The 26,454-nt window shown below is 42.1% G+C and overlaps 1 protein-coding gene across 1 annotated transcript in view; it reads left to right on the top strand.

Moving 5' to 3' along the window:
• Window positions 1–26,454, top strand: part of LOC122570276 (cysteine-rich motor neuron 1 protein-like) — a 155,477-nt gene that overhangs the window by 2,143 nt on the left and 126,880 nt on the right. Inside the window, exons 3-5 of the mRNA XM_043732393.1 lie at window positions 3,542–3,684; window positions 19,049–19,273; window positions 23,439–23,483. Coding sequence (XP_043588328.1) covers window positions 3,542–3,684; window positions 19,049–19,273; window positions 23,439–23,483 — 413 coding nt within the window. The remainder of the gene's footprint in view (window positions 1–3,541; window positions 3,685–19,048; window positions 19,274–23,438; window positions 23,484–26,454) is intronic.

The following is a 26,454-nucleotide window of genomic DNA, read 5'->3' on the forward strand; positions in this document are numbered from 1 at the left end:
TTTGGAATCGTGTCTACATCCCTGGCACTGGTTTATTCTTCGAATTAACGTCTGTCACGAGAAAGTGCGCGATCGTTTCGTTTCTGTAACTTGCCACTGGTCTGAAGATTGTCGCGCGTACGAACGGTTCTTTCCGCGTTCTTCGCGCTCTTCCGATCGGTTAAACTCCTGATCTCTTTCTCACTCCATTCGCCAGCCAACAATTTTCTTTCAACAGCCACGACTTACACATAGGATACACGTTACAGGCATCGTTAATCACATCCGCCAACCAAAAACCAATATTTAGCTTTTTCCCCTCTTCCTGTAAACAACATTCGACATTTTCGCGCGTCTGTCGTATTCATCGAGAGATCCCGTGCAATTAAAATGCCCAGTAAAACAGAGATTCCGGTTCCTTTTTCAACGAAGAGGAAAAAGTTCTGCTCTTTGTTACGCGGCGTTCTTTGTCAGGTGAATTTTATTCCGGTATTAGCGGCGCACTGATGAAAAATAGCGTTTGATAAAGCGAAGCTTGAATATTCAAACTAGGAGTGAACAAAAGCGTCAGTCATTGAAATTTCATGCCGTTTTTTGCTTGCACGTTCGATCGACCAGCGAATCGATCGTTTTTCCGCCATAACACTTATTTTTTTTCCACGCAGCGGTAAACAATAAATCGATCAACACTACAATTTATAATATTCGTTAATCTGTAATAATTGTCCTATAGAAGTTTGAACGCAAACAACATCCGATTGAAATTCTTCCTTTTCCTTGAGTAAGACCTTCCATGGGTTAACGATGCAGCCCTCGTTTGTCAAATTGAAAACGCGAAGATTGAATTCGCGACGGATCTTCTCCATCTGTAAGGGCTGTGAGGTCGTTTTGAATTCGATACGCGTAGCTAACGTTTATCACGACGAGGAATTCTCGGTGAGTCCTTTAGGTAAAGGGAATTACTGGAACGGGATGGGACGCGATGCGATGGTTAAAATCGAGCTCGAAGACGTAAACGGAAGGGTAACATTCCGGTAAACGAGATATTTTAAGGCGAAGGATCTGCGCTCTAGATTTCGCACAGGGTAAACAGTTCACGATTCTCGAGTCTTTCTTTCGAAAATGAAATTCACCCTATTTCTGTTCATATTTGTAGTCTCTCATATTGGTAAATTGCTGCGTGATAGCGATACGATGATCAGGTTGCGTTTCATTTCGTTGGTTGTACTAGAAAAATCTTTTCCGCGAATGACTAATTATCGATGGTTAATGGCGTGCGGTAAACGGAAATCGTACGACAGCAACGTCTTTTCGCGTTACCATCCCAATGACGAATCGCCCAGTTTCCTTGTTCGAATGGCTCGAACGATTTAACCACGTTCGCGCGATGCAACAGACACTTTAAGATAGATTTATACTTTGTACCATACAGCAACGGTAACGTCGCTCGTCTACCGCTCGGTGACGGATAGTGTGAACGTTCTCGTCTGAAACACATGTTTCGATGTTCTGTCGTGCCAGCACCGTTCCGTACGTAACGTGTCGGAACGGATCCGCTACGCTATACATATACGAACAGACCTATCTCACTACTCGCAAGAATGTTAGTCGGGACGGAACCATGCCGTGCCGGCACGGACAATGTAAATTCACCTTTAAGGTCGATTTATTATTTAATCGTATTCGACACGGAACATACACACACACACACACACAGACGCTAGTATTCGTATTATACGTATGTTCGTCGAACGATGGCATTCAATCAATCGGTCAACACAAAGCGATTCGTAAAGGCATATATTGGGTTGGTAACTAAGTGATTGCGGACTTTGTCATTAGGTGGTATTGACAAAGTCCGCAATCACTTAGTTGCCAACCCAATAATACCAAGCAAAAGTGTTTTTTCATTGAAGTATGTACATATGTATTATATAAGTACGTATTACATTTACCGGATTCTCCTAGTTTCCTTCCAATTTTAACCCATGCTGCTTCTTTTCTCTCATTATCGCTACCATTTTTATCTTGTTGATCGCGTAAAAAAAGGTATAATCTCCGACAAGTTCAATAAGCTTTTCAGAATCCATCATTAGCGCCTGTTGCTGTTGCTGTTACGTTCGAACATACGACGCACACTGTCAGCATCGACAGGTTTCGGCAAACGCGGACGTGTTCCGTATCCGACAAAGTATCGGGTCGCTCGGAAAGTTCGCTCCGATTTACACTCGATTCGATATACATTTATTGAATTATATAAGTGGCATTTTGTTCCACAAGCTTTCTCCATTTTCCATCTCAACTCGAATATTCCATCCTTCCAGAAGCTCTCAGGTTTTTCGGCGAAGAACTTTCCCACGTGATTCTTTACGTCGACCAAAATGCTTAAAACTCGGAACGAACTTCCCAAGCGATCCGATATATTACGCGAGAATGCCGGACGGCCGGACCGATATCGTCCGTGCCGATATTATACGATACGTATAAATGTCTGTACTGAAATACGTTAAAGAATATTTGTCTGATCGGTGCTGAATCGATACATCCATCTTGTGTTTGCGCGGATAATATAATCCGACCTTTAATCGTAGCTCGTGCAACGGCATTTGCGAAATCGGGGAAACGCGCTCTAAGCTTTGCACGTTACCGTACGATGTACCGTTGTGCATGTTTCTATGGCATTCGTGAGCTTCGATTTGAAAAAGCTCGTTCCACGATACAATTATACCTGCGTGTTATCCTAACGAACACGCGAGTTATCGTTTCCACGTTGAATCATCTTGTTAAACGTACACGTTGATAACTATCTGCATGGCAAATTTCTCTTCCCTTGTACTCATTCCTTTTATTCGTTCGTTTACGATATTAAAATATGTCGTGGCTCGGTACAGAAAAATCATTCGGACTTTCCGAAATTATACGGAAACGACAGTAGAGATTGCGAGCGGAAAGTATTTTTCATCAAGTTTTTGTGTCAAAGTAGTAAATACTTCATTGCGAGGTAAACCGGATGTAGACGAATCTTGTGTTGTATTATACTGGTTATAAAACGCGTGACGGCAAGGAAAATTGTTTCGTGGAGAGGATGGAGAGAACGCAATATAAAAGAATTGATTGCCCTCGATCCAACAATGAGACCAAGTAATAAAATTGCTCCTCGTACTCGGAAATTTTCTGTACAAGGCGCAACCGGTTCTTTCCCATTATTTTTTCCCTCCCTTTTCCCATTTCTTTCACCCTCGCTTCGTATTTCTTTCCCCTCTGAAGCCCAGCATTCTTGATTTTCATAAAACGTAAGCGTTATCTTTGGACCGTCGATATAAAACAAGTCGAAGCTCGTTTACTTATCGTGGCTATATTACGTCTGAATTTGTTTTCCAAGAAACGAACAATACGATACTTACCCCCATACAGAATCGATTTATTTTAGTACGCTTTTATAAATTCGCCAAGTCGTTTCTCGTCATTTCTATCACGTTATTGTTCACGCGCCGTGCAGATAAACAAAGCAGTTGTTGCGAGCTTCTTCGTGTACGAGTGAATACCCTGTAATGATTTTCAGATGCTGCAAAGTGTGCGCTCGTGTCGAGGGAGAACCGTGCGGTGGCCTGTTTGGATTTTCCGGAAGTTGTGCTGACGGCTTACAATGTGTCATCAAAAATTTGCTGCCCAACACTCGAGAGGTGGACGAGGGAGTCTGTACAAGTGAGTGGTATCCCGATTTTATTCTCAGATTTATCAAAGTACGTGGAATCTATTACCTTTACGCGTGGAATCGATGCCGGTCCGATAGCGAAGCAAGAATAATGGTGCGTAGATTTATGAAGCGATTTAAATCTCTTTAGGAATCGATCTTTAGAATCACGATGATTAATAACTCGTGTGCCGGTTCCTGAAACTTGTACCGATCGATTTTTATCATAACGCACAGTTCTTTCGTCTCTGCTTTTTCTTATCCTCTGCCGCGTCAAATTCGATGAAAACTCACACAGCATCACGGGCCATTTTTCTCACGACACATACCTCGTGGAGAATACGTTTCTAAGTACTGAATTCTACAGCGACATGTACATGTATACAGTATATAGATAGCAATGGATAATCTAGCACGGTCGATGGTAAACTTTGGTAAAACGATCGTTTCACCGAGGACATTAACGTAATGACATTTGCATCTGACGAAGGCACGAAAAGTAACGTATACGGCAGTTTTTATCCCGCGTCAATACAGTTACGTTCTTCCTTTGAATACGTACGTATCTGTTATCGGTTCGTGCGATGCTGTCCAAAGTAAATCGATTAATTAGAAACGATCGGAATTCATCGGTTACGTGGATATAACAATTACGATAGATATGTGGCGAGCAATCGAGAAAAAGAAGAGCCACTCGTTTGCTAATCGTGTTGAAATGACGTTAACGAGGACAACCTTTTGCGGTCGTGATTATCGACATGGGGAGGTAATAATAGTATTGTGCCAGGGACGGGTAACAATGCTTGGGAAATTTTACAAACATATTATTTCCATATTCGCGCGGTTGTAAATGCGAATGTAATATAAATTTATTTGCTCGTAATATCACGGGACACGATTTAGAATACAAATTGCGTCGTAAACATTATCACGGTGTAAACGTTCGCGACAGTTGAAAAACATTTGGCAACTTTTATTAATAGAAGTAGTTACAGAACCGTTTATTAAGCGCATATCCCGTTAAAAGTCCAGTCGTTATGCATCAACTACGGTCGTCAAGTTTTCGAATCCGGCCGAATTTCTATATCGTTTTAAGCGGCCTTTCGAGGGAAGTAAAGCAGAAGCGTAGCTTAGGATACATCTTACGAAGTCAATCGATATCGATCGATTCGTCTCGAGCTTTCGAAGAAGCGACTCTTTTCTAAGTTCTATAAACGCTTCTCGTAAGTTCTCGTTTCCGACGAGTAGGTTACCTCGAGGGTTGGAGGATGGCGAGCGATAATAAGAATTGATTTCGAACGAGCATTTACAAGCCGTGCCCCGCTCGACATTCTCTACTCGCGTTCCGTCGCGGCGCACCTTTTCCGACGATGTTTCGTGGTCTTTCGTATTTCAGCTGTTTGCCAATTAACAGTTGTGCACACCTACAAACGATACAAGAGCTTTATCTCGTTTCCATGGAACTCTGCCAACTCTAGTCTCCTCTTCTTTTGACTTTACCTTTTATTTCTCCTCTTAGCTTCGACCTACGCTCCCTTCGTTGAAACTTCTTAACTTTCGACTTTGAGCAACTCGAACCATGACTGTGGACCCGGGTAGATACGAACGAGACAGCTCCAGCCGCGAATTTAATTGAACAATTTTTCCGCTGCTACTCTGCGTCGTTATTACTTTGTCTCGTGTCTCTAGCGAGGTTAGCAGAAGAAGATAATAGAGGAAACTTTGAAAAAAAGAAAATAAAAGAGAAAAGAACAAAAATGTTGGATTTGGTACAAAGAGAGAGACTAGGACCGCGTTGTTTGAAAAATCTTACGAAGTAAAAGATTCGAATGTTTAAAGTTATCCGGTATCGTCGCGAGATATATGCGTTAGGGTCGTGATCGTAATTTTGAAGTCTCACATAAGTTGGAAGGATAGCGAGCTACCTGTTTTGGTAGCCGTGCCTCATCGTGGATACTTCCGAACATTGTAATCGTCGTGTTTATACCCAACCTGGCTGCTATGTACGTTTGTAAATGGCATCGAGTCGATTACGCGTGACAGTGACTCGAGTTGCTTCTAAGAGTAGAACGTGATCGGTAACCTTGTAAACTGGCAGGTACCACGATAGCAGAAACTCGTGTACGATCGCTTGGATCGCGTTAACATCTCGATATCATAATTATCGTTCAATTTATTTACTTAGATGGAGCGCGGGACGGACCCTTTGATCCGAACGTTTACGAGTAGCAGTCACGCGAGGGAAACAATATTACACGAGCAAGATTAAACGAGAAGCAGAATAAACGCGCGAGATATCATAATAATAGAAACAAAGTGTAAGGACGAAATAATGATAATAATTTTGGTAATGCCATTCGATAATACAAAAGAATAAGGTAAAGTGGAATAAGGTAGCGAAAGGAAAGGTAAGGGAGAAAGGAGAGAAAGATTAAATGGAACCACGAACAGTCGTCGGAGTAGCGCGCTTAAAAGAGTTTGGACAGCTAATAACGAAGTAAATATCAGTGATTCCTTATTTGCAGTCATTAAGTTTGCGTATCCTAATCCAGCAGTGCCTTGAAAATCGTTGTTTTCGCAGAACGATTTGTCTTCTCCGTTTGTAAGTAAAATCAGCGCTTTTCGATTCCGAATCGCCGTCATAATTGAAAGAGTTGTTCCTCTTGTTAATGGCGAAAGAAAATAAAGGAGCGATTGTACTCGAAATCTCTTTCCTTTCGATCGAACGCTCTTCAGATTCGAGATCCAACAGCTCATGAACGCTTCGATACTAATTACTCGTACCATCCTCTCGTTATTATCTTAAAGTGGCAGGTAATTGAGTTACTTTGACTCAATTTCCTCGCGTTGGGAATCAAGACTATCTTGCCTTTTATAGATGTATATGAAACGTAGCTGGTCGGCGACGTTAATCCGAGAAAATGCAGTTTGAAAGAATTTGATTTTCGTTCTTTGACATGGAATACTCTTACCTGTTCTTTTGCCGCTACTTCCTCCTCTATTTTTACCTGCGTATTACCCGTTAAACGCCACGTTCTCTCCTATCTCGTTCCGTACTTCTATTCGGTTTAGGTTTTACTTTCCTCGTAAACAGATAATCCTATCAGACCATATAATTTATATAAATCTATTAACCTTTTGATTCGCTGCAGCCTTTGGGAAAGTTATAAATCAATTTTCACGACCATTCAATCTATCGCAAGGTCCGAAAGTCTCGTTGGGAACCGTTTAAGAAAAGAGCTGCGCGTACACTTTGGTCGCGAATATGCATGCCTCCGTGAATTTAAGTCGATGCATATGCTCTGGTACTTGACGTGGAAGCTCAGGTACTCAGTATTCATGGAATATCGTTGCTCGAACGTAAGAGGTCGTGACGAGAGGTATGGAAGGAGACGAACAAATTAGTTTAGGTCCTTTATATTTACATTACCGTGCTTTCATTTAAAAACCGCTGGCACAAGCACGCACGCATCGTAAAACTCCAACTTAGGTTTCGCGGTTCGTAAGCTTCCTCGGTAAAATCCTTTCGCTATCGTTTCGTAATTTTAAATAGGGACAATAGAACGAACACGAACTCTGTGAATATGTAATCCGTACTAACGAAACCGATCGCATGGAACACGAATGGAGATATACGAAAGAGGAAAAATAAGCACGGAGATAAAACCGCGAAGAGGAGAAAACGGTGAAATTTTTACACGTTTGAAACTTTTCCGTTCGTGGAACGTTATTTAACGTGGATGAGAATAATTAATTACATCGCGTATATTTATTTCATCGTTTCCAGGGAAAAATTTCGTTCGACATTATGGAACGTGTGCAGTTGCGCATATTTTATCCGCTTGGTGCCATCCAACGTGCCTACCGATAGCCAAGTTAGATAGAACCCAATGTACGTTACATCGATTTGTATAACGCGCAACTCAATTAACCAGCGTGATTTACTTTAGCGATCTGCGAGAGCATTTCACGCGACACCTCAGATTATTATTGCACCCGCACCGAAACCAATCTCATAGGTCGAATTTATCGCATTCTCGGACACTTTCTACGTTCGAACGATATTTTTCTCTCCATTGTTTTTGCCTGTACGTTTATTTAGCGAATCGCGATGTTCTTGCGAATGAACGATCGATCGTTTCGACGAAATAAAATGAAAATGGAGAGAACACGCGATTCGAGCAAGTTCGCGGTATCTTGGATATTGTATAATTCATCGATGCGATAACTCTGTGGTAAGATTGCCAGTTGTAGTTTTATTCGCGTCTGGGATTCGAGAGTACGCGTACGTCGTAAAACGTAATGTTTAAACGGATAAAGATCCATCGATAAGCGTAAGTTATCCGAAATATCGGACGAAGGAAAGGACGAGCGCGGATAGAATTGGGGTTGCTGAACAAACGACGAAGCGTAAAAGGGAAGGCGATCATTATCTCGCGGTAGGACGCGTTGTAGTCCATTGAAACGAGAACAAGTCTGTCTCGACGATCTCGGCGTGGTTGAGGAAAAAGAAGGGAAAGAATGGGAAAGACGGTAGAAGATATCTGAGCATTTACGGGCCATTTCCTCGCCGTTGCTCATAATGACGTTATTGCCTTTTCGAGGTTGGCTGGAGGTTGGTGGTAAAACTGTATCTGAATTCGTTAACCACAGACATTATCGGTTTTCGGTCGACGTAGCGGACATGTAAATTCATCTGAATTAGCCAGTACTCGCGACAAATATTACGTTCCTTTTTGCCACACGTTACACAGGAAAACCTGTAGGAGAATTCGAGAGGAAGATTCAATTTGTTGCTCGTTTCTACCAACGATATCAAGCACGCGTCTCATGCATTACCGAACTCATCCGCTTCTGACCGTTGCGATGAGAATGTGTCACGTACGAACGTCGTATACGTAGATTTATGTTTTCTAAAATCGTCATATTGTCGGCAGCATTCAACGACGTCCTTGACGTTGAAAGCATTTTTAATCCCTTTGTACATTGCATTTCGTTTAGATGATATCGAGTCTGTCGGACTCGTCGGCTAGACGTGCCGTGTGCCGTTGCTGTTATTCAGACAAACGCAAAGGGAAGCTTGACGTTCTTTTCCATTTTATTAAGAAGATAGAAGCGGACAGATGCTTTTCCTGCTTCGGCCAGTTATTATTTCCCTGTAAATGCAGGCTCTGCTGCATCCACTTACCTAGCCTTTATGTAATTGCTTGTTGCAATGGCCCATTTTTTTCAGCGTGCTAACATTCCACTTCCATAGATTTTATATAGATATACGTATAGGTAAAAATTCGAATCGGAGAAATCCGTGAATTTGCCTTCGTACGATAACTCGAGGCAAGGACACTCGCACACCTATAGCATATAGACACGTTATACGGATCTTGTTCTACGATCTACGATACTCGTATATCTTTGGAAAGAGAGAAGACAGGGCACATCGGCTCTGTACAATCGTACAGCGCGATGCTTAAGTAAACGACGTTAAATAGTTCGTTTTCTTCATTTTATACGATTATGGATTAAAAATTAGATTATGCAGGCTCGAGTAAGTTTTGTGGTGAAATATTGACCGTAACATTATCTGCACGAGCCACGTATCGTATAGCCATGTATGTGCGTACGTGTATACGCATACATATATAAACAGCGTGTACGCATCGTTTGCATGGTCGCAAAGTGATATCGAGCTCGATTAACCAGCACGAGCACGTCGTACCCTCTTACGAGTAAGGCGAGATCCTCGGTCAGCCATGAACAACGTTTATGCGATAAATTAATCACAACACTTCAAAGCTCTGCTGTACGAAACATAATTGCGCGAGCGCTTAACAAACGCTACAGGGAGGGTTGAGTTTTTAAACGAATTTCATGTCCTGTACCGTCCCCTTCACCGTTGTAAGTTTCCAAGCTGTTGTCTGCTCGGTCCATGGTACCAGCCTATTCGACCGAAAGTTTCAATTATTTCTTTATCTATTCATTTATTCGTGTATTTATTTATTTACGGGGAAAAATAACGCATTTAGAGTAAACGCGTTAAATACGTAATATACATAAAAATACATGGACGCCAATTTAATGAATTTTTAAAATTCATTAAGGACAACGAATCAATAATTGTTGATTAGAACAGGGAACGATACGAGAAGTTCTCAATTACTAGATTGAGAGAAGATATCAATTATATATATATACTTATGAGACTCGGTTAAATTTCGCGAATTTTTAAGCGCCACTGCTCCAACTATATTTACATATTTATTCTTTCAAGATTCTTTCGTAACGAGAGTCCTATTAAAACCAAAACCACCGTGTTTACTCGGCGTGAATATGGGTTACTACTTAAAAGAACGTGGAGCGGCTCTTTCATAGGAGTTGCATGCCTGAGTCGATGGAAACCAAAGGAAGTTTGGCAAACGGTATCGTGGTATATATTCGGTAAAGTTCTTTGCCACGGACCGTGACTAATTTCGCAGAAAAGTTTCGATGAAACTGATAGTCGCTAGACCGCGAGGAAATTCTATATAATTTAATAATCATCGCCGAGATCTCATAGAGATCTGTTTTTAATCACGGTATGCCGAAATTACGACGACGAATCTGACTTTCCACCAGTTATTCTACGTGTACGTGTAATATCGTTGCGCCGTTCAACCAATGCAGCGCAAAACTGCTGTGAGAAAGAAATCGCGAGAATTTGCGAGCGTTCTTATCGAATTTTACCTGACGTAGTATCTGTTGGTACCGGAACATTGCATTATCTACGTAATGGAACTGCATTACGAAATACTTTCGTCGAGGATTTCAACTAAAACCACCCTAGATAATTGAGGAACGTCGTTGCATAAAACAATTTTCATGAAATGTTCGATGGCAACATGGAGGCAAAGAGAAAACTGATTGATAAGTCCGTTGATCCTTGTTTGGTTTCCTTCGACAAAGTTTTCTGCGAATATATTCGTGTTCGTAGCGAGACGATAGAGGAATAACGGTTAGCCAAAAACGGTGAAGCTTCGGCTTTGGAAAATCTGCGGAACGAATGGAAACAATCGGTCGAGTAAGATGCGCGAAATATTCGGCCTAAAATACGAATCATAGCCTGGAAATGCGAATGCTTCTTCTCTTTCTTTCGTTTATCGCGAAAAATCTATAATCGCTGGTCGTTTTTGCATCGGTTCACGAAGTTCAATGAACGCTGGCGTAGAAAAAAAGCTGCTCGTCCTCGTTCGTTGTCGAGGGGATGCATACATGCGTCACGAGTACACGCTTCAGGCTCTATGTCTTATGCAGTAGCGTAACGGAGATGATTCGCTTTTCAGAAGAAAATCCTTAGCGCGAGAACACCATGCATTTTGGAACGATGGAAATGGCGTCGAAGCGCGACGACGACCGGGCCGAAGGTAGCGGCGGGTTTTTAAAGATGAATTCGTTTAACTCCCCTGCCACGGCTCGTCATTCTCGAGTATTTTTTACTTCAACCGTGAGTTCGTACTGTGGCATTACGTAAACCTTCGGATGACTGCCTTTCCACCATACAGTAGTCATTCTGCGAGATACATTGTACCGTAGCAGTTGAAATAGTACGAGCAAGTTTACAACGCGGTGCCGTCGCGCACCGTGTTTCCTTCAAATATTCATAAACGAGACGATGAAACGCGCTAAACTCCATTTACTCTTGGCGACGCGACAGTTCGCGCGATTCCTACAGCGTTTCACCGTGGTCTGTGCACACGCAATAACTTCTCTATCCTCGCGAACGCGTATTATAAATATTTGAAACGACACAGTCTGATAAAACGTCGTTGCTGTCGACGACAGATGGTAAAAAGATTGGGCGCGGCGCGCGGTACAACACTGCGTGAAAGAGCTTGCTCGCAATTTCGATGTTTGATCGCTTTTACGCGCTTTGCTTCGCGCCCGATTTACCAGCAACGACGGACAATGAGAAACCATTTTTCCTTTTTAACGAACGCGCCAACTTTTTCTAGAAAAAGAGTTCACGTCTACGCGCGCTACTACGTCGAAAACGTTGCTTTGTCGAAAAGAGTAATGTACCGAGCGCGCGTATTCGCTTTTAAACCTACCCTTAACATTTTGTCACCGAGTACAGTGTAATTACGAAGTCGAGTCCGGTATGCTAAAAAAAAGAGGAACGCGCATATTAAGCTTGCTTTTATGACAGAGAATATTACACGAACGTAAAGTTATATTTTTCCCTCGCTGGCTAATTTAGCAATAAAATGTAGAATTTCTAACAGGCCCGGCCGCGTCTCTCGAATATCGTAATAATACCGCGATGGATCGATATTAAGGGCGCTTACAGAATACCAGTATCGAGCCTGATTCCGTTTAATTGCCCTGAAGAAAAAGATGGCGAACCGATCAACAACATTGAAACGAAATCGCGACGGTTCACATATCGATGTTGGATATTCGATTGCCTGGTAAGGCCGCAATAAAATCGCAAGGGTCGCGAGTAATAGTCGGTCTGTGGTCGATGGCAGGCTTCGAGTCGGCCATCGAGGCGACTCAACGTCCATACCGGGAAACCTCGTTTCGAATCAAATAAACGAAGAATAGTCCATTTCCAACGACAGATGTTCTTCCGTTCAGGTGCATATAGATTGCGGCTGTATGCATGCCACGCGTGGAATATCACCGTCCGTAATAGCCTCTGGTATAAACAGTAGTTTACATCGCGTCATATCGGTCCGCACGAGTTTGCCTGGCGCGGTTATACGTTATATTATATGTACACCTATGTTATATATTACCTTTACATATGTATTTACACAGCGAGGGACTTTTTAGAACGGAATAACTTTTTTACAGTTTTTTTCTTTTTTTTTTTTTTTTTTAAGAAGTTGGAGCGATTAGTTCTTTGGATGATGTGTAAAACATTTATTAAGAAAATCGTAATTGTTTGGAATAGCAAAGAAAATAGCAAAGGTCGATTTTTTGCGAACTTTTCACCCGGGTTCCTAATGAAAATTGAAACAACGCGTTTCGAAGAGGTACGTCAGGTATGCAGGATGTAAGAGAACACGCGGAACCCACTGCGAGAGCTGATCGTACACTTAAAAACGATGAAAAAGGTTCACATAAACGTACGACCTATCTATCTTCGTTTATGATGTATATATAATTTCGTGACGCCTATTGGAAATGTCGAAATACCAAGGTTTGGAATAGAACGAGCTTCCGAACGAATTTTGAAAACACCAGGAACCGGCCATAGTGTAACCGGATCGTGTAACCGGAACAGTGTAAGATAACAAGACGTCTACGGGTTTACTTTGAAACGCAAGGTGGTCGTTTCGAACGTCCTCTGTGTAGCTAATTAAACGACAAAAGAATCGTAACAGAAAATTCGTTATATCTCATAAACGAAGACGGATAGGACATGCGTATATTTGTATGAACTGTTTCCATTGCTTTTAAGTGCACAATCAGCTCTGGAAATGTTTGACACATGTTCTGTCACACCCTGTATATATGCGGAAAGAAAATTGTATGCAAATCGATTAATGCGGGAACAAGCGGCAGGCGTCGAAAGATGTAAAAATGATCAGATTTTGGAACGAAAGTCGCGAAAAATTGCAGTTTTCACCGTTTTTAATCGTTTGTCGCTTACAACGATGTTAACCGATTTCGATGAAATTTTCAACATGTATATAGCTGGTGTACATCTTCCAAACGTGTAGCTCAAATTTTCATTACAAGCCCAGATTAAAAGTCGTTAAAAGCGACAGTTACATTTTTTTTTGCGCGCGCTAGTCCGACGGATTGCGATTTTTTTTCAAAAAACTTTTTACCCTACATATTTCTTCATCTAGCGAACCAATCCTCTTAACTTCTCGAAAAGAGGCTCAAGTCGTTTGGTGCTATTTTAAAAAAAAAGTTATTCTGTTTCGAAGAGTTGTACGAGTAGTTTTGTTGCTCGCTGTATATGTGCACATGCAGGTACGCACACAGGTATACACGTATGTATCAACCTATGTGTACGTATACAATGTATCGTATGTACATCGGCGGAGTAATGCAGACACGCGAAAAAAATACGTGAATCGCGTGAGTGGAAATTCTGCTTGCACGCGAATGAGGATATTTTGATTTTAGAACGGGTTTCATGTTTCGGTTCTCGTATTTTTTTTCAACTAGTTTGGTAGGTGGAAAATTGCTAGCCGTGCGACAAATGTGCCCGAAATACACGCCGCTTCCAATTTACACGGTTAAAGAACGACTCGAATTGCTCGCGAGAATCGCGGGGCGTAGGTTTCTATTCGTGTCGATTCGCATTTTAATTCGCACGTATCGCGCGATTCGTGCGACCCACGAATCACGAACGCGTGATATTTTATCATGGCGTGGCAGAAATCTAGCATCCAATACGCTCTAAGACGTTGCGGTGTTCCAAGTGTCTATAGATTCCCTTTCTTCGCCATTCGCGCGTCACCTTTCGGGATTCGAGATAAAATCGAAATCGTTTGAATTCGCGATCCAACGTTCCCAGAATCGTGGCGTTAACGTCGATCGAAATTAAAACGAAATATGGTGAAAGTTAGATGCTTCTAAAGTAACGTTCGAAGAAAGAGCGCGTTTTATAAGCGTGGAAGAACGTGGAACCGTGGGAAGGGAAAGAATATTTATTTTGCCAGCGAGTTCTATCGAATCGCTTCGGTACTTTTCAAAGTTGGAACGTTCGAACGCTGGAAACTTGGTAAGTCATCGGCTGATTTCCCCTTCGGTTTCGCGGTCTTTACGTCCGAGTAAAGAAGTCGTATCGCTAACGGGACGATCGCAAAGTATAGCCAAGAAGGAAAGTAAACGGAACCGAGATTAATAAATGTACGTGATCGGATTGCGATTTCGACGAAGAAAAAGCATCGCGAGTAACTCTGTGGCCTACGTATCGGTGTACGTACGGCGAGGCAACGTAGGAAGCCCAGTTTCTCAATGTCGAGCAACAAATCTTGAGAATGGCTGGCAAGCGTACGCGCTACTGGCTGGCATTTCTATGCAACTCCTCGTTCGCCAAATGAATTTCGCACGAGAACGAACACACGCGCTCAAAAGTCTGTAGATCATCTCTGCTATTCGGTACGTGTTGTTCGATCGAACGTACTTTTCCATTTATGATCAAAGAAATATTTAACGCAACTGTCGGAACGCTTTCATTGCGCATCTTCCATTACCGTTGCTGCGCTCTGACGATGTACAACCGAAAAAGCGTAGGTGTCTTTAACCAGATACATACGCGTACTATGTACACTCTGGTTGAAAGCGCGCGCTAGCTATCTCCGAAAGGGGAAGAGAAAAAATGGAAAATCGGATGGAATCGCGTCGATTAAGATTCGCAGGTTTTCGATCGGTGCGTATCGGCGAGCGACGTCATAGATAGAAAGTAACTAAATTTGCAAACGCAGATGTTGTTTAATGAAAAGGGGGAGGGGGGAGTGGGGAAGAATACGCGTAATCACGTGAACATAAATAGTCGATACAGAAACCGACAAAGGAGATATTGTGGCAGGTATATCGCGACTTTCGCCTGTGCGATAGATGGAGCGAGTACGCACTTACTTTAAGAAGGATAGAGTAAATAAGTTGAGCGAAGGATTCGTTGTGTACGCTGAGTTGCGAGGTCTATAGGCAGTCTGTCGGTCTGTATACGACTGCAATCGATTACTTGCTTTATTTCGCGTAAGCCGCTGGGACTTCACCGAGCTGTGTGCGATTACATTGGCAGCCGCGTAGCGTCGGTGTGCGAGCGACTACGAATGCGCCGGTGCGCTCGCGTGCGCTGCAGGATATCAGACTGAGTGATGTGCAATTCGTGACATTACGTGAATCGGTAGGAGACAGCAGATCCGAAGCGAGAGATACACGATGTTATAACATCGATGGATGCACGGGATGACCTGAATGCATCGCATGGATTTTGCGATTTTATATCTGATAGGATACTGATCGAGAGAAAGCAAACACGCAACTGCAATTTTTGCCGTGTTGTGTGTGGATGTCTCTATCGTCGAACGTATCGCGCTTGTGATCGCATTCTATTCTATCCAGGTTTCGATACAAGTCGCGTGTCTTGACGCCTGTCCGATCACGCGATCAAAAACAATCCATCTCATCGTTAAAACTTTAAACGGTGAACGGCTCAAGGGAATCTCTGCTTTTTTCAAACGCGTTATCTCGAGTTCTGTGGTAATACAGCGCCAGTTTTCAACCTACTTTCTGCGAATTGTAAAAATTTGCTCGATTTATGGTCGATACGTATGTATACGCGTCAACGAAACTCGTAACGTTCGTAGCGTTATCCTTTTCGCCAACGTCGAGATGTTTCATTGAATTTGCTATAATTTTCTGCACTACCGTGCGTTACGTATGCTGTAAAAACAAGCTCGCTTCTTTCCGATAGCTGTTCTTTGTGACTGGAAAAATAAGGACTTGGAAACGGAACGTCTACTTCGTAAGTAGACAGTGGTTGTGGAAAATTTATGATCTCGACGGAAAATTTTCTGCGTGTATGGAATAATATCCGGTGGTTACCCAAGGAACCGACCTGTTTTTATCGTTCCGCCGTGCAACAAATACGCGTAATTTATCCCTCGCTAACGAATTTCGCGCGTGATTTTTCATAAAATTACGGAAAAGTCCACTCGAACTCGATTCGCAAACACGCACGTTCCTGCAAACAACGACGCGGCCTTTTCGTTCTCCCGATATTTCCCCGTTCCATTCCCAAAGTTATACTTCCGCAAACTGGAAATTTAATTAAACAAACGTAATCGCGGTAACGCGAACTAACAGATAGGAAAATGGAATTTTCCAGGGTGTCTTACCGTACATCGGGCATCGTACAGCGCTGCTCGATTCTTCGAATCAAAGACGCTTGCACGCGCCGCGTTTATTTCGCTATTTTTCCTATGAATAATTTACTCTGCAGAGAAGTTATAGAAGAAAGTTATAGGATAAATCCGTCCGATTAGGAGTTTTGCTCGAAGCGAACAATAACGAACGTAGCTCGTAATTGTTGTAGATCATCGATCATCGTTCGCGTGACAGGTAATGAGAACGCATAGTTTTAGTTTCCGGTTCGTTTAATTGTTACGGACGCGCACGTCGGATCGGAAAACGGATAGCTGTCAAGCCGGACGGTGCATTCTGATTTCGCGGTTTTTGCCCTATGCGCGCGAATGGGATTGAAAAAAAGTCGCCGACTAGTGCCGGTAATTTTGCATTTTCCGTCAACGGATGATTCTGCGCCGTGACTTCTGGTAAACGCGCGCGCACTGATTAAGTCGTCTCTCGTTTCGCGCGTATAATTTACTTACAATTAGCTTCTGACGGAGCCATTATTTTTTGTAACAGTATTTGCTTCGTAGCCAGGGACGTACATATAGGTTGTCGTTGTCCCGCGCTGACGTTTCGCACAGGCCGCGACGTGCGGTGAATTTTTTTTTCACTCGTCCGCTGCAGGAAAATCAGCTTCCGCGAACGCAAAATATTTAACTATTGATTTTTCGCCGCGCGCGCAATACTGGCCGGTCGTAACAAAACTTGATCAGAGATAATCTCTTTGTTCTGTTTGCGCCGAAGCAATAAACTTTTACAATATTTTTACGCGCATTTTCGTTCCGCTGGCATGGGCCGTGCGAATATTTCTCAATCCTTTACCTTTCGGAACGTAAAATCACAAATTTAATATAGTTGGCCGAATGTCGCGCGTAAAATACGATTTCTACGTTCGCGCGATGTACGCGCTCGTACCACCGGTTTTCGCTGAAATAAAAAGCAAGAAATCCATCGGAAATTGCCAAATATCACTCATACGCCGCCATCGTCGCATCGTTCGGATCAAAATCGTCCACGTATTCGTAGTTGCGCGTATCGTTAGAACCAGCACGTTCTAATTTACAAGCCTGCGTTCTAGATTTACTTTGAAGACAACCTCGTTATCAGAAATGGAACATCTTTGCCAGTTGGTGATGAACTCGTCTAACTGCCGCGTTTCCGACGATCGCATTGTCCGAAAATTTCGCTCTGTCTTGATCTAAGGACGTGGAACGCGGTTGCGGCGGCGGCGGAGCGGCGCGGCGCGACGGCGGCAGCGGTGGCAATTCGGTAGAGTGCGTTCGCTCTCTTGGTGTGTACTCGGCGAACCACGGCCAATTAGCCGGAAGCACATTCAAGCCATTAGCCCGAAATGAATTCGCGTTTACAATTTGCTTCAGCGTGGAACGTCGATCGGTAAACCAATCGGTAAATTCGATTTCCGGGACGCTCGACCGTGGATTATTAAACTTATCGATCGAATAAGCCTGGCTTTGCTATATCTGCTCCCAACTTGCTTATAGCGACGAGTAATTTCGTTCTTCTTATTGCTTCTTCGCGCTTAAGACTCTATAAAAGCGAAAGCAACTGTCTCGAAGAGAATCGTTTCCGTGCACGTGTATACGATATTCCAATAGGTTCTAAACCGTTCGCCTGATTCTCGGTGGATTCGCAATCCGGTTTTGCACGCCGCTTGTAATTGAATCCGAATTTGTCGTTGGAGCACGTAGCGAGTATCGTTAGGAAACCGCGTTATATTCTCCCGGGTACGATAGCAGCCTTAGTCCGATTTGACATACATTGTACCTGTCCCGTTTACCGATGTTAGCAACCGCGTAATTGCATGGACTTTCTCGCGTCCTCTTGTCCCCCACGAGAACTCGCTTCGCATCCCCAACGACCTCACGTCCTCTCTAATCGTCGTAAATATAGATTATTCTTTCTTCGATCGTTAATGTCGAAACGAATCACAATCAACGACAACCTGCCCACCTCCGCACTAAATAAGATCCCGTGGAATTTTTGTGTCTGTTTCGTTGGCACGTTCTACTAAACGCAGATACGTACGGTGTATTAACGCTTTCAACGTGCTTTTTTTCATTTTATTACCGTACGATTAAATATTTATATTTGTCGCGATACGTATAATCGAATAAGGTCGAAGGCAGAGGACGAAATAAAAATTGTTACGTTGCGGTAGTTACAAACGGTCTGGCAGTTTCGATTTCCATTTCGGATCTATCTCGATGTCCCGTTTACAATTATTCATAGCCAGCTCGCGAAAAAAAAAAAAAAAATAAATAAAGGGGGAAAGGTAAATAAAACAAGGCAAGTTGCAAATAAAGCTGCGGCAACGACACATGTGTATACGTGATCGCGTTGTTTACTTACGCCCATTTCTAGTTGGCGTTCCATTTTTTTCCTCTTCCTACCCTCTTCTCATCCTCTTTTCGTAAACTGCAAACAGCGTAAAACTTCAACGAGAAGAGAAATATCGCAAGTCGTTGTAACTTGTTTTTTGTGGTTGGCCCTTTTTTCCAGAGATCCCAGGCAGATGGAGGAGGCACTGCCCGCACGGACCAAGAATGTCCGAACCTGGTTGCAACTTGGTATCTGAGGGGACCGCCGGACAGAACGGAAATACGGTTGCAACAGGAAAATGCGTTTGTGGGCCGTCGGTGCCGTGGTGTCCGAACGAACCGCGTCCCTACGATTATTCTACTCGACGCGAGTGCACGCTCAACCTTGCTGCAAAGATGAATTACGGTAAGAAATTACCATTATTAGCACGAGAGATCACGATACATCTGATGTCCGGTATATTCTTCTTGCGATTCTCGGCCTGGAAACGAAACCAAATCGAAGATACCGATTCGCGTTTCGATACGACGAAAAAGACATTGCCTTTTCTATCTGCAACAATGGATGGATATAAAAAAGTTTGCATTTTACAATACAACGCATATAATCTTCTGTGTAGTCATTCCGCTCTTTGTTTGCATTTCACGAGGATACTGAAAAGAATAAATAGGAATTGACAAACAAATCGGTTATAGGTATTCGCCTATATATACAGTTGTCTCTCCTTTTTTTTTTTGTAATTTGTAGTCCAACGATTATATCGTCAATTTGTCAGTATCGCCATTGGTTGTTGACTATTCTAATCGTTACGAGTTGATAAAAATTTACACAGCACGGATCAGTTTGTTTTCGATATAACACGTGTATCATAGAGGATATGTTTGCGAGTAACACGCGCTTTGAATCTTCAGACACGCGATTCTCAAATATTATAAACGTAATGTTTTGGGCAAAAGAAGTTTAGTCTCTATGACCTTAGCATATGTTTCAGAGATGTTTGTTTGCAACGTAGACAGCTACCAAAACAATTTCCATTCGAAATCAGAATCAGGACACAGCGATGCAAGAATATACCGACTAGTGAACAGTTGCGAAGTAACTACGAAAATATGTAAAATTTCTTCGTTTGCTTAATATTCCGTCACTGTCGGTACACTTCGGCATTGCCGTTTAGTTTCGTTGCGAGTTTCGAAACAAGTAATGTTTACAAAATCGCGTATCTCAAGAATCAAAAGAGACCGCCGTAAAATCGAAAGCGTGCGTTACTTGGAAACTATAGCCTCTAGCCTGTACGTATATGGCAAAATAAAAAGCATCTGTTCTGTGTAAATTTTTGTCAACTATTGCCTTGTAATTTCATAAAATATCACACCGTCGTATTTTGTCGACGAGTAAAGTAGTCTATTCCTCGGATTAATACTTAATTGTAATCCATATATACGTGCATCCTGTACGCGAAACCGAGTGGTTGATCTGTTTGGTTGTTTCGTTTGGACGATAAAGCGTTCACGGGTGAAAGAAAATGAGAATCGTTAAAGTGGATGAAGTACGTGAAAGGAGAGCAGAGTTGAAATAACGAAACTGCGGCTGTTGCCCGTTAATGAAAAGAAAACATAAATAGTGGCAAAAGAAGGAACAATGGCGACTAAGAGGAACGAAAGGTCAGGAAGGTGAAGAGGTGTTGTATATGGCCGGTGTTAATGAGAAAAAGACATAACTAGGGGTTACGTCTCGTGACGTAACCCTCATTCTTTCCCTTTCTTTGTTTCGGATTAAAGTCACCGAAAATAACACCTGAAACCTCGATACGGACACGTGCTGAACGAGTAACGATGCTAACTATAAACCGCAGAGCAAACAAATTATGGCAGATAATCGGAAAGTTATCTACGTAATAATTGACATGCAAAACTCATCGTGTGCACGACGAACGGTCTAACGGTCGAATAGGATAACGTTCTATGTTTCCACGATATTAGACAATCTTCTATGGCACGTATTGTAGTAGCTAGAGCGTGGAAGAGAGGAACGCCTGGCGTTGTTCTACCTCGCATCATTACCAATACTTACTCGAATGAAATAAGTTTGCGGTAATTACGGCCAGAGAGTCTCTCGAATCGTTGCATATATAGAATCGATAGTTAACTCGTCTTTTCATTGAGGCAAACTTTCAGCACATCTATTCCAGCACACTTTGGCGTTGAACGTGTAACGAAGTTGTTAGCGAGTAACAAAAGTAGTTACCTGCAACGGTGCAGAAAGTTAAATTCGATTCGTCGGGCAAAGTTTAATCGTGTACGTACTTTGAAGGTGGAAACCAGACGGATTGTTCTTTTGTCGAGGTTAAGTACACGACTAAAATTTCGAAGACCAAGTCCAAGTCCAAGTCCATGTCCAGCACCAAGTCCGGGTCTAAGTCGAAATCCAAGTTGAAATCCAAGTCCAAGTACAAGTCGAAATCCATCGAAGAAAGGTACAAAGAAGCGAACGGCGAAACTTCTGCCACGGTTTGTTTCACGACGATAACTTTCAACTTCGGAATCGTTGCGCTTTTCTTATATACTATATGTTTTCCACGAATAATGGGAATAGCAAGCGTTTTTACTCGGTCTATTGCGAGTTTATAAATTTCCAGCTAACTGGCTTTTCCTTTTCTTTTTTTTCTTCCTCTTCTTTTATTATAACATCAGCCTCCTCCTTTTTTTTCTATAAACGAGTACTTCTTCTTCTTCTTTTCTATCAACGATGACGCTATTAATTATTTGTAGCTATATTCTATTTTGGTAAGCATATTTCGGAGAAAAGGAAATATTACGAAAGAACGACGTTGCAATTATCCTTATCTCCGAGATAACATTGTAGTTAGAATAATCTACGTTATTAAATCTTCTTTGTTCGTAACACAACGTAATTAGATTTTCTGTTAGAGTAGAGAGAAGACAGTAAGATAGATATATGGTGTATAACTAAATTTTAAAAATGTAGAATACATCGACGTTGAGAAGTTCCCAATGAGAAACTGTACACCGTGCTGCACGTGCTGTGTCGTTAACCGTGTGACAGCCTTTAAATCAACGTTATAACAAGCTTAGTTTCAGTTTATATTAGTGTATCGCTTTGGTTTCATTTCCTAGCGTACGTTAGAATTCAGTCGCTACTACGTTTCTCTGTGGAAATCAACTGTGAAACTAACCGATAGATGGATCGCCTCAACGATTGTTTGGTAGAGTTTCGTTTACAGCTTTGTACGCTCGTAGCTGAAATATTTGCCGTTATTCGAATAAGTTAGTCGCGTTATCGCGTGAGGTTAATAATACTTTCTTTCTTTTCCCTTCGAAATCGTTTACGTTTGTAGATGATAGGCGTGTTTTCTGTCGATCGTAAGAAGAAGATTAGCGCCAATGGAATGTAAGATTATGGACAAATTTATGAAAGAGGTACTTTCTTTCGTGCACTTGGGCGAGCAATAACTTCATAATTGGGTCATTACACGAACGGTTTATTGATCGCGAAATTCAATTTAATCCCTTTCGAAGACGTGGTCAGCTACGAGTTTGCCACAACTTCAAACTGTGTACAAAGGATATCTTGGAATAGAATATCACTGAAGCAAGGATGAATCTGTTTGGTGAAAAGTCAGCCATCGATGTTGTGAAAGGTAACAAGGATAGGGCCGATGCGCGTATCTACTATTTTGTGAAACGCGCGTTGTTATAAAATACAATAGGTCGCGCGTGTTAAAAACTAACGAAACTCCATAGAATCGTCGATCGGCATCGTTCGATCGTCGTTACCTTTCGATAGATAGCAACATTTCAAACTGCACGGGGTAAATGTTGAAAATATCCAAATTTTCCAACACACCGAACGGATGATCGATGAGAGCAAAGTGCTGTTACGTGTCTACAAATATTAATAGCAAATACCACGATGCTTGTCCGTGGAAGATTAACCAGAGGATTTCGTGGTCGATACTTCCGGATAACTTTACGTTTGTTCAGGATCCGTGTCGATGTGCGGAAACTTGCCATATTAGTCTTTCGCTAATCCGTTCGAGTATTTACATAATAAATGTCCCCTCATAGGTGAAATATCGAGTTGCTCAAGTACAAGTAAACAGATAATGTAGCCGTGTACGTTAGTATCATTGTAACGCTACCATTGATACGTCGTACGAGCATGAATATTCGGTGTGTAGTAGGTTTCAACGTTAGCAAACGGTTGTTATTGCTTTCAGTGTTTTCTTTCATTTTGCAAAGAGAAAGAGGACACGGTGTTTCTAATGTAACGATGTAAACGGGCAAGATCCTTCGATTTGGTTTATCCGTTGAAATGGACAAGTAATTCGATTATTCGAAAGATTAATCGATGGAAAGGCATCGTTCGGTAGTATAATCTTCTTATTTATTTGCGTGTCGCTCCGTTACGTAATTTAATAAAACAGATTACGAGGCGGAGAAAATAGCGATTGAATTGATCTGTGTCGGGCGTGAATCGCGCGACTGTGTGTAAGCACACGTAGATATGTGCAACCGCATTCTGGGCTGATGTTGATGAACTTCTGTTTCAGATGACCTCTTTAATTCCGGAAACACGCCAAGCGACGACGTTGAAGGTGAGTCACTTTTAGTCAATTTCGAAAGTTCCCGGGAGGAGTTTTAATTGAGTGTATTTAGTATTCATCGGCGATTGAGAGTTTGAGGGATTAAAGTGAAATTACACGAGTACGCTTGTGTTAACGAACTATACGCCGCGTCGCGCTCGTAGCTTTCAGTTTGTTCCGACTTTTACCTCTACATCGCCTCCACGATGAATCGTTCGAATAGTACATTTTCCTGGCAAAGATATAAATTCCTTATAATGCTTTCTATAATATCTATATTATTTTACGTTTTCCTTTCACCCTTTTTTTCTTCTTTTTTTTTTTACGCTATCGATATTCCTTTAAACGATAATTTCTATAACGATAAATTGGCCGGAATACGTGAAAATCTCGTTTCTCTTTATGCCGAGACGCGGAAATTCATCTAGTGTGTTATTTTTACGTATCCGAGCGACGGTTATTAATTTAATTCAATTTGTTGCACGGTTAATACCGAATTCGTACGAAAGATAAGGATATTAATATAGCCGATGTGAACGATCGTTGCGTATCTCTCAATATTTTATAATATTCTTCGCAACTAAAAAGGGAATATAACGTTATAAACAAGGGTACGCGTATTTTCTGAAACGATTTATTCCTACAAGATGAAACAACCGGAGGTTTGCCATATTTGATCGATGCGACGATTGCTTTACGCGTGTATCCCCGTGTTTACAAAGGCTAATAGTGGAAATGGTGAAAAAGCTTGCTGTCAGACAGAGTTTTTAACGAGTTCCGTGTTGCCAGTTACTACGTGTACTACCACAGTCACGGTAAAAGAGTCCCCGTGCGAGATGTTTTCCGTTAGCGTGTTCTGTACATGTGTTTCCGCGATGTGTCGTCAGTGGTGTTTCTTAGGGAGATCGACTAATTAGAAGCGACCGGTGTTGTATTCACAATTAGCACACAGCGTAACGAGACACTTGGAATTAGTTCCGTTGCCAATGGTATAATAGCAACAGCGTTAGGCAGCGCGTGTCTCATACCGTCGAGTATTATTAACGTTTGAAATTTTTGAAGAAATATCCGTTTCAAGGTAGAAACGGATAGAAACGAAAGGACAGAGGAAGAAGAAACGTTCAAATGTTTCTCGCGTGTTCACGGTTGGTAAAATCGAGCAGAATAAAGTAGCTTGGATCGGTAGCCTGATTACCGTGAACATTCAGGTAGATTTTATGCCGTATAGAGATACGAGGGAAGGAATCTAGTCTGGGCGGTTTTTATTTAGTTAAACGAGAGCGAAGCAGCGAGCAAGAGAATAGAATGGGGTGTCAAGATAGATGGTCACGTGGAGCATAAGCAAGGAATTGTATTACCGAAGGAGACGGCGAGAAGCGATGGCGAGGTCCAACCAGACCTGGCGGCATACCAGTCAGATCCACGAGACGCAAAGAACTAATTCAATTTGGTAGGCGGACGTTTGGTCTTTCACGAAACAAGAACGAAAGAGCAACAATGCCGCGATAAGAACTTCCCTTTTTAGGCGAGACGTTCGCCTCTTTCACGTGGTACGTTACAATCAATAAGAGGAAGGGAAAAGGACGAAAGTTTGCTGAGAAACAGACCAAATGATAAAAGAGGTTCCGTAAATTTCGCAACACTCGTGGAAGAGCTAGCTAGAGATGCTGCGTTCCTTCCCTTTTAATTCCGTTTTTTTCCTCCTCTCCTTTTTTCCATTTTTTATTCGTTCGTTTAAATCCTCTTGAGCCGCGTAACGTGGAAAGTTTCCGAAACAATTTAATAAACTGCCCTATTTTAGATAATTTTGCGGCTCGAGATATCAAAGTCAACATGAAAACGGAAGCCGGTAATTAAATCGTTTCCGTCGGTTTAAACGCCAGATGTCTTTGTCAAACGTCAGATACCAAATTCAAGAATCTTTCTTCTCGCGTATGGTTTCTCAGGACGCGATTAATATAATGGATATTCCTTCCGTCAAACGGGGAATATCGAGAACCACGATTTCACGTTGGCAACGTGTTTCCAAGGATCGTCAGCCTCGAGAAAGTTATTCGATCGGATGTAATAAGAATTCCCGTGCATCCAAGATATCGATTCAATTTGCTAAAATTAATTCGTCGATTCTCGAACTGGAATAACCGAGTTGAGGATCGTCTCGTCTTAGTTTCTTCCCTCGATATAATTATCAGACAGCTGGAGAATCGCTGGTTTAAATATCAGGAGAATTAAACCTGCTCTCGATTAGGAGTTTAATCGAGAAATCGCATCGCCGTCGTTAATCATAACGGAGCAGCAATCTGTGTCATGATGGTAAAGTTAAACGGCGATTCCAGAAAAACGAACGACGCGTTTCAAGCGTATGTTATTTCAAGTGACTTCTAGCTCGACGAAAATTCAGGGCTGGCTTCTCTTTCAGAAATTACAAACGTATTACATTTCCCTTGGCTTCCCTCGAAAGGACGACGGGGTAGATTGAGCGCCGAGATCGTCTGCTTATCTTCTCTATGTGAGTCGAGTCCCAGTTGCTTTCCCTACTTACGAAGAAATCAAGTCCGCCAAGTTTACTTTAGGTAGGTGAGTCGAGTCCCATCTACATAGAATTCCGCGACAGATACCCAAGTCTTGCCAAAAAGTCTACACGCTGCGTTTTAAGCAGAAATTATATACAGAGATATAATTTTCAGCTGAACTAAAATCCGATCCTCTTCGTGGTATCTCTTGAAAAACGTTAACGAACCGAGCGTTGAGTCACCAATCGCGGATATAACCAGCGAATTTTCCAATGGCTTAATATACAATAATATAACAAATTGCTGCAAGTCAACGAATCCTGCTCTTGGGTTCGTTGAGCGTACGTCCCGGGAATTATCAAACGTACGAACATGTCTATGCTTCGTTAGTTAAACCGCAATTACGCTACATATCGGTTATCTGGTTCGTAATTGCAGTTAATTGCAGTAATAAGATTAAAAGATAAAAC

The sequence above is a fragment of the Bombus pyrosoma genome, linkage group LG1 (genome assembly GCF_014825855.1).
Source record: "Bombus pyrosoma isolate SC7728 linkage group LG1, ASM1482585v1, whole genome shotgun sequence".
NCBI classification, from domain to species: domain Eukaryota; kingdom Metazoa; phylum Arthropoda; class Insecta; order Hymenoptera; family Apidae; genus Bombus; species Bombus pyrosoma.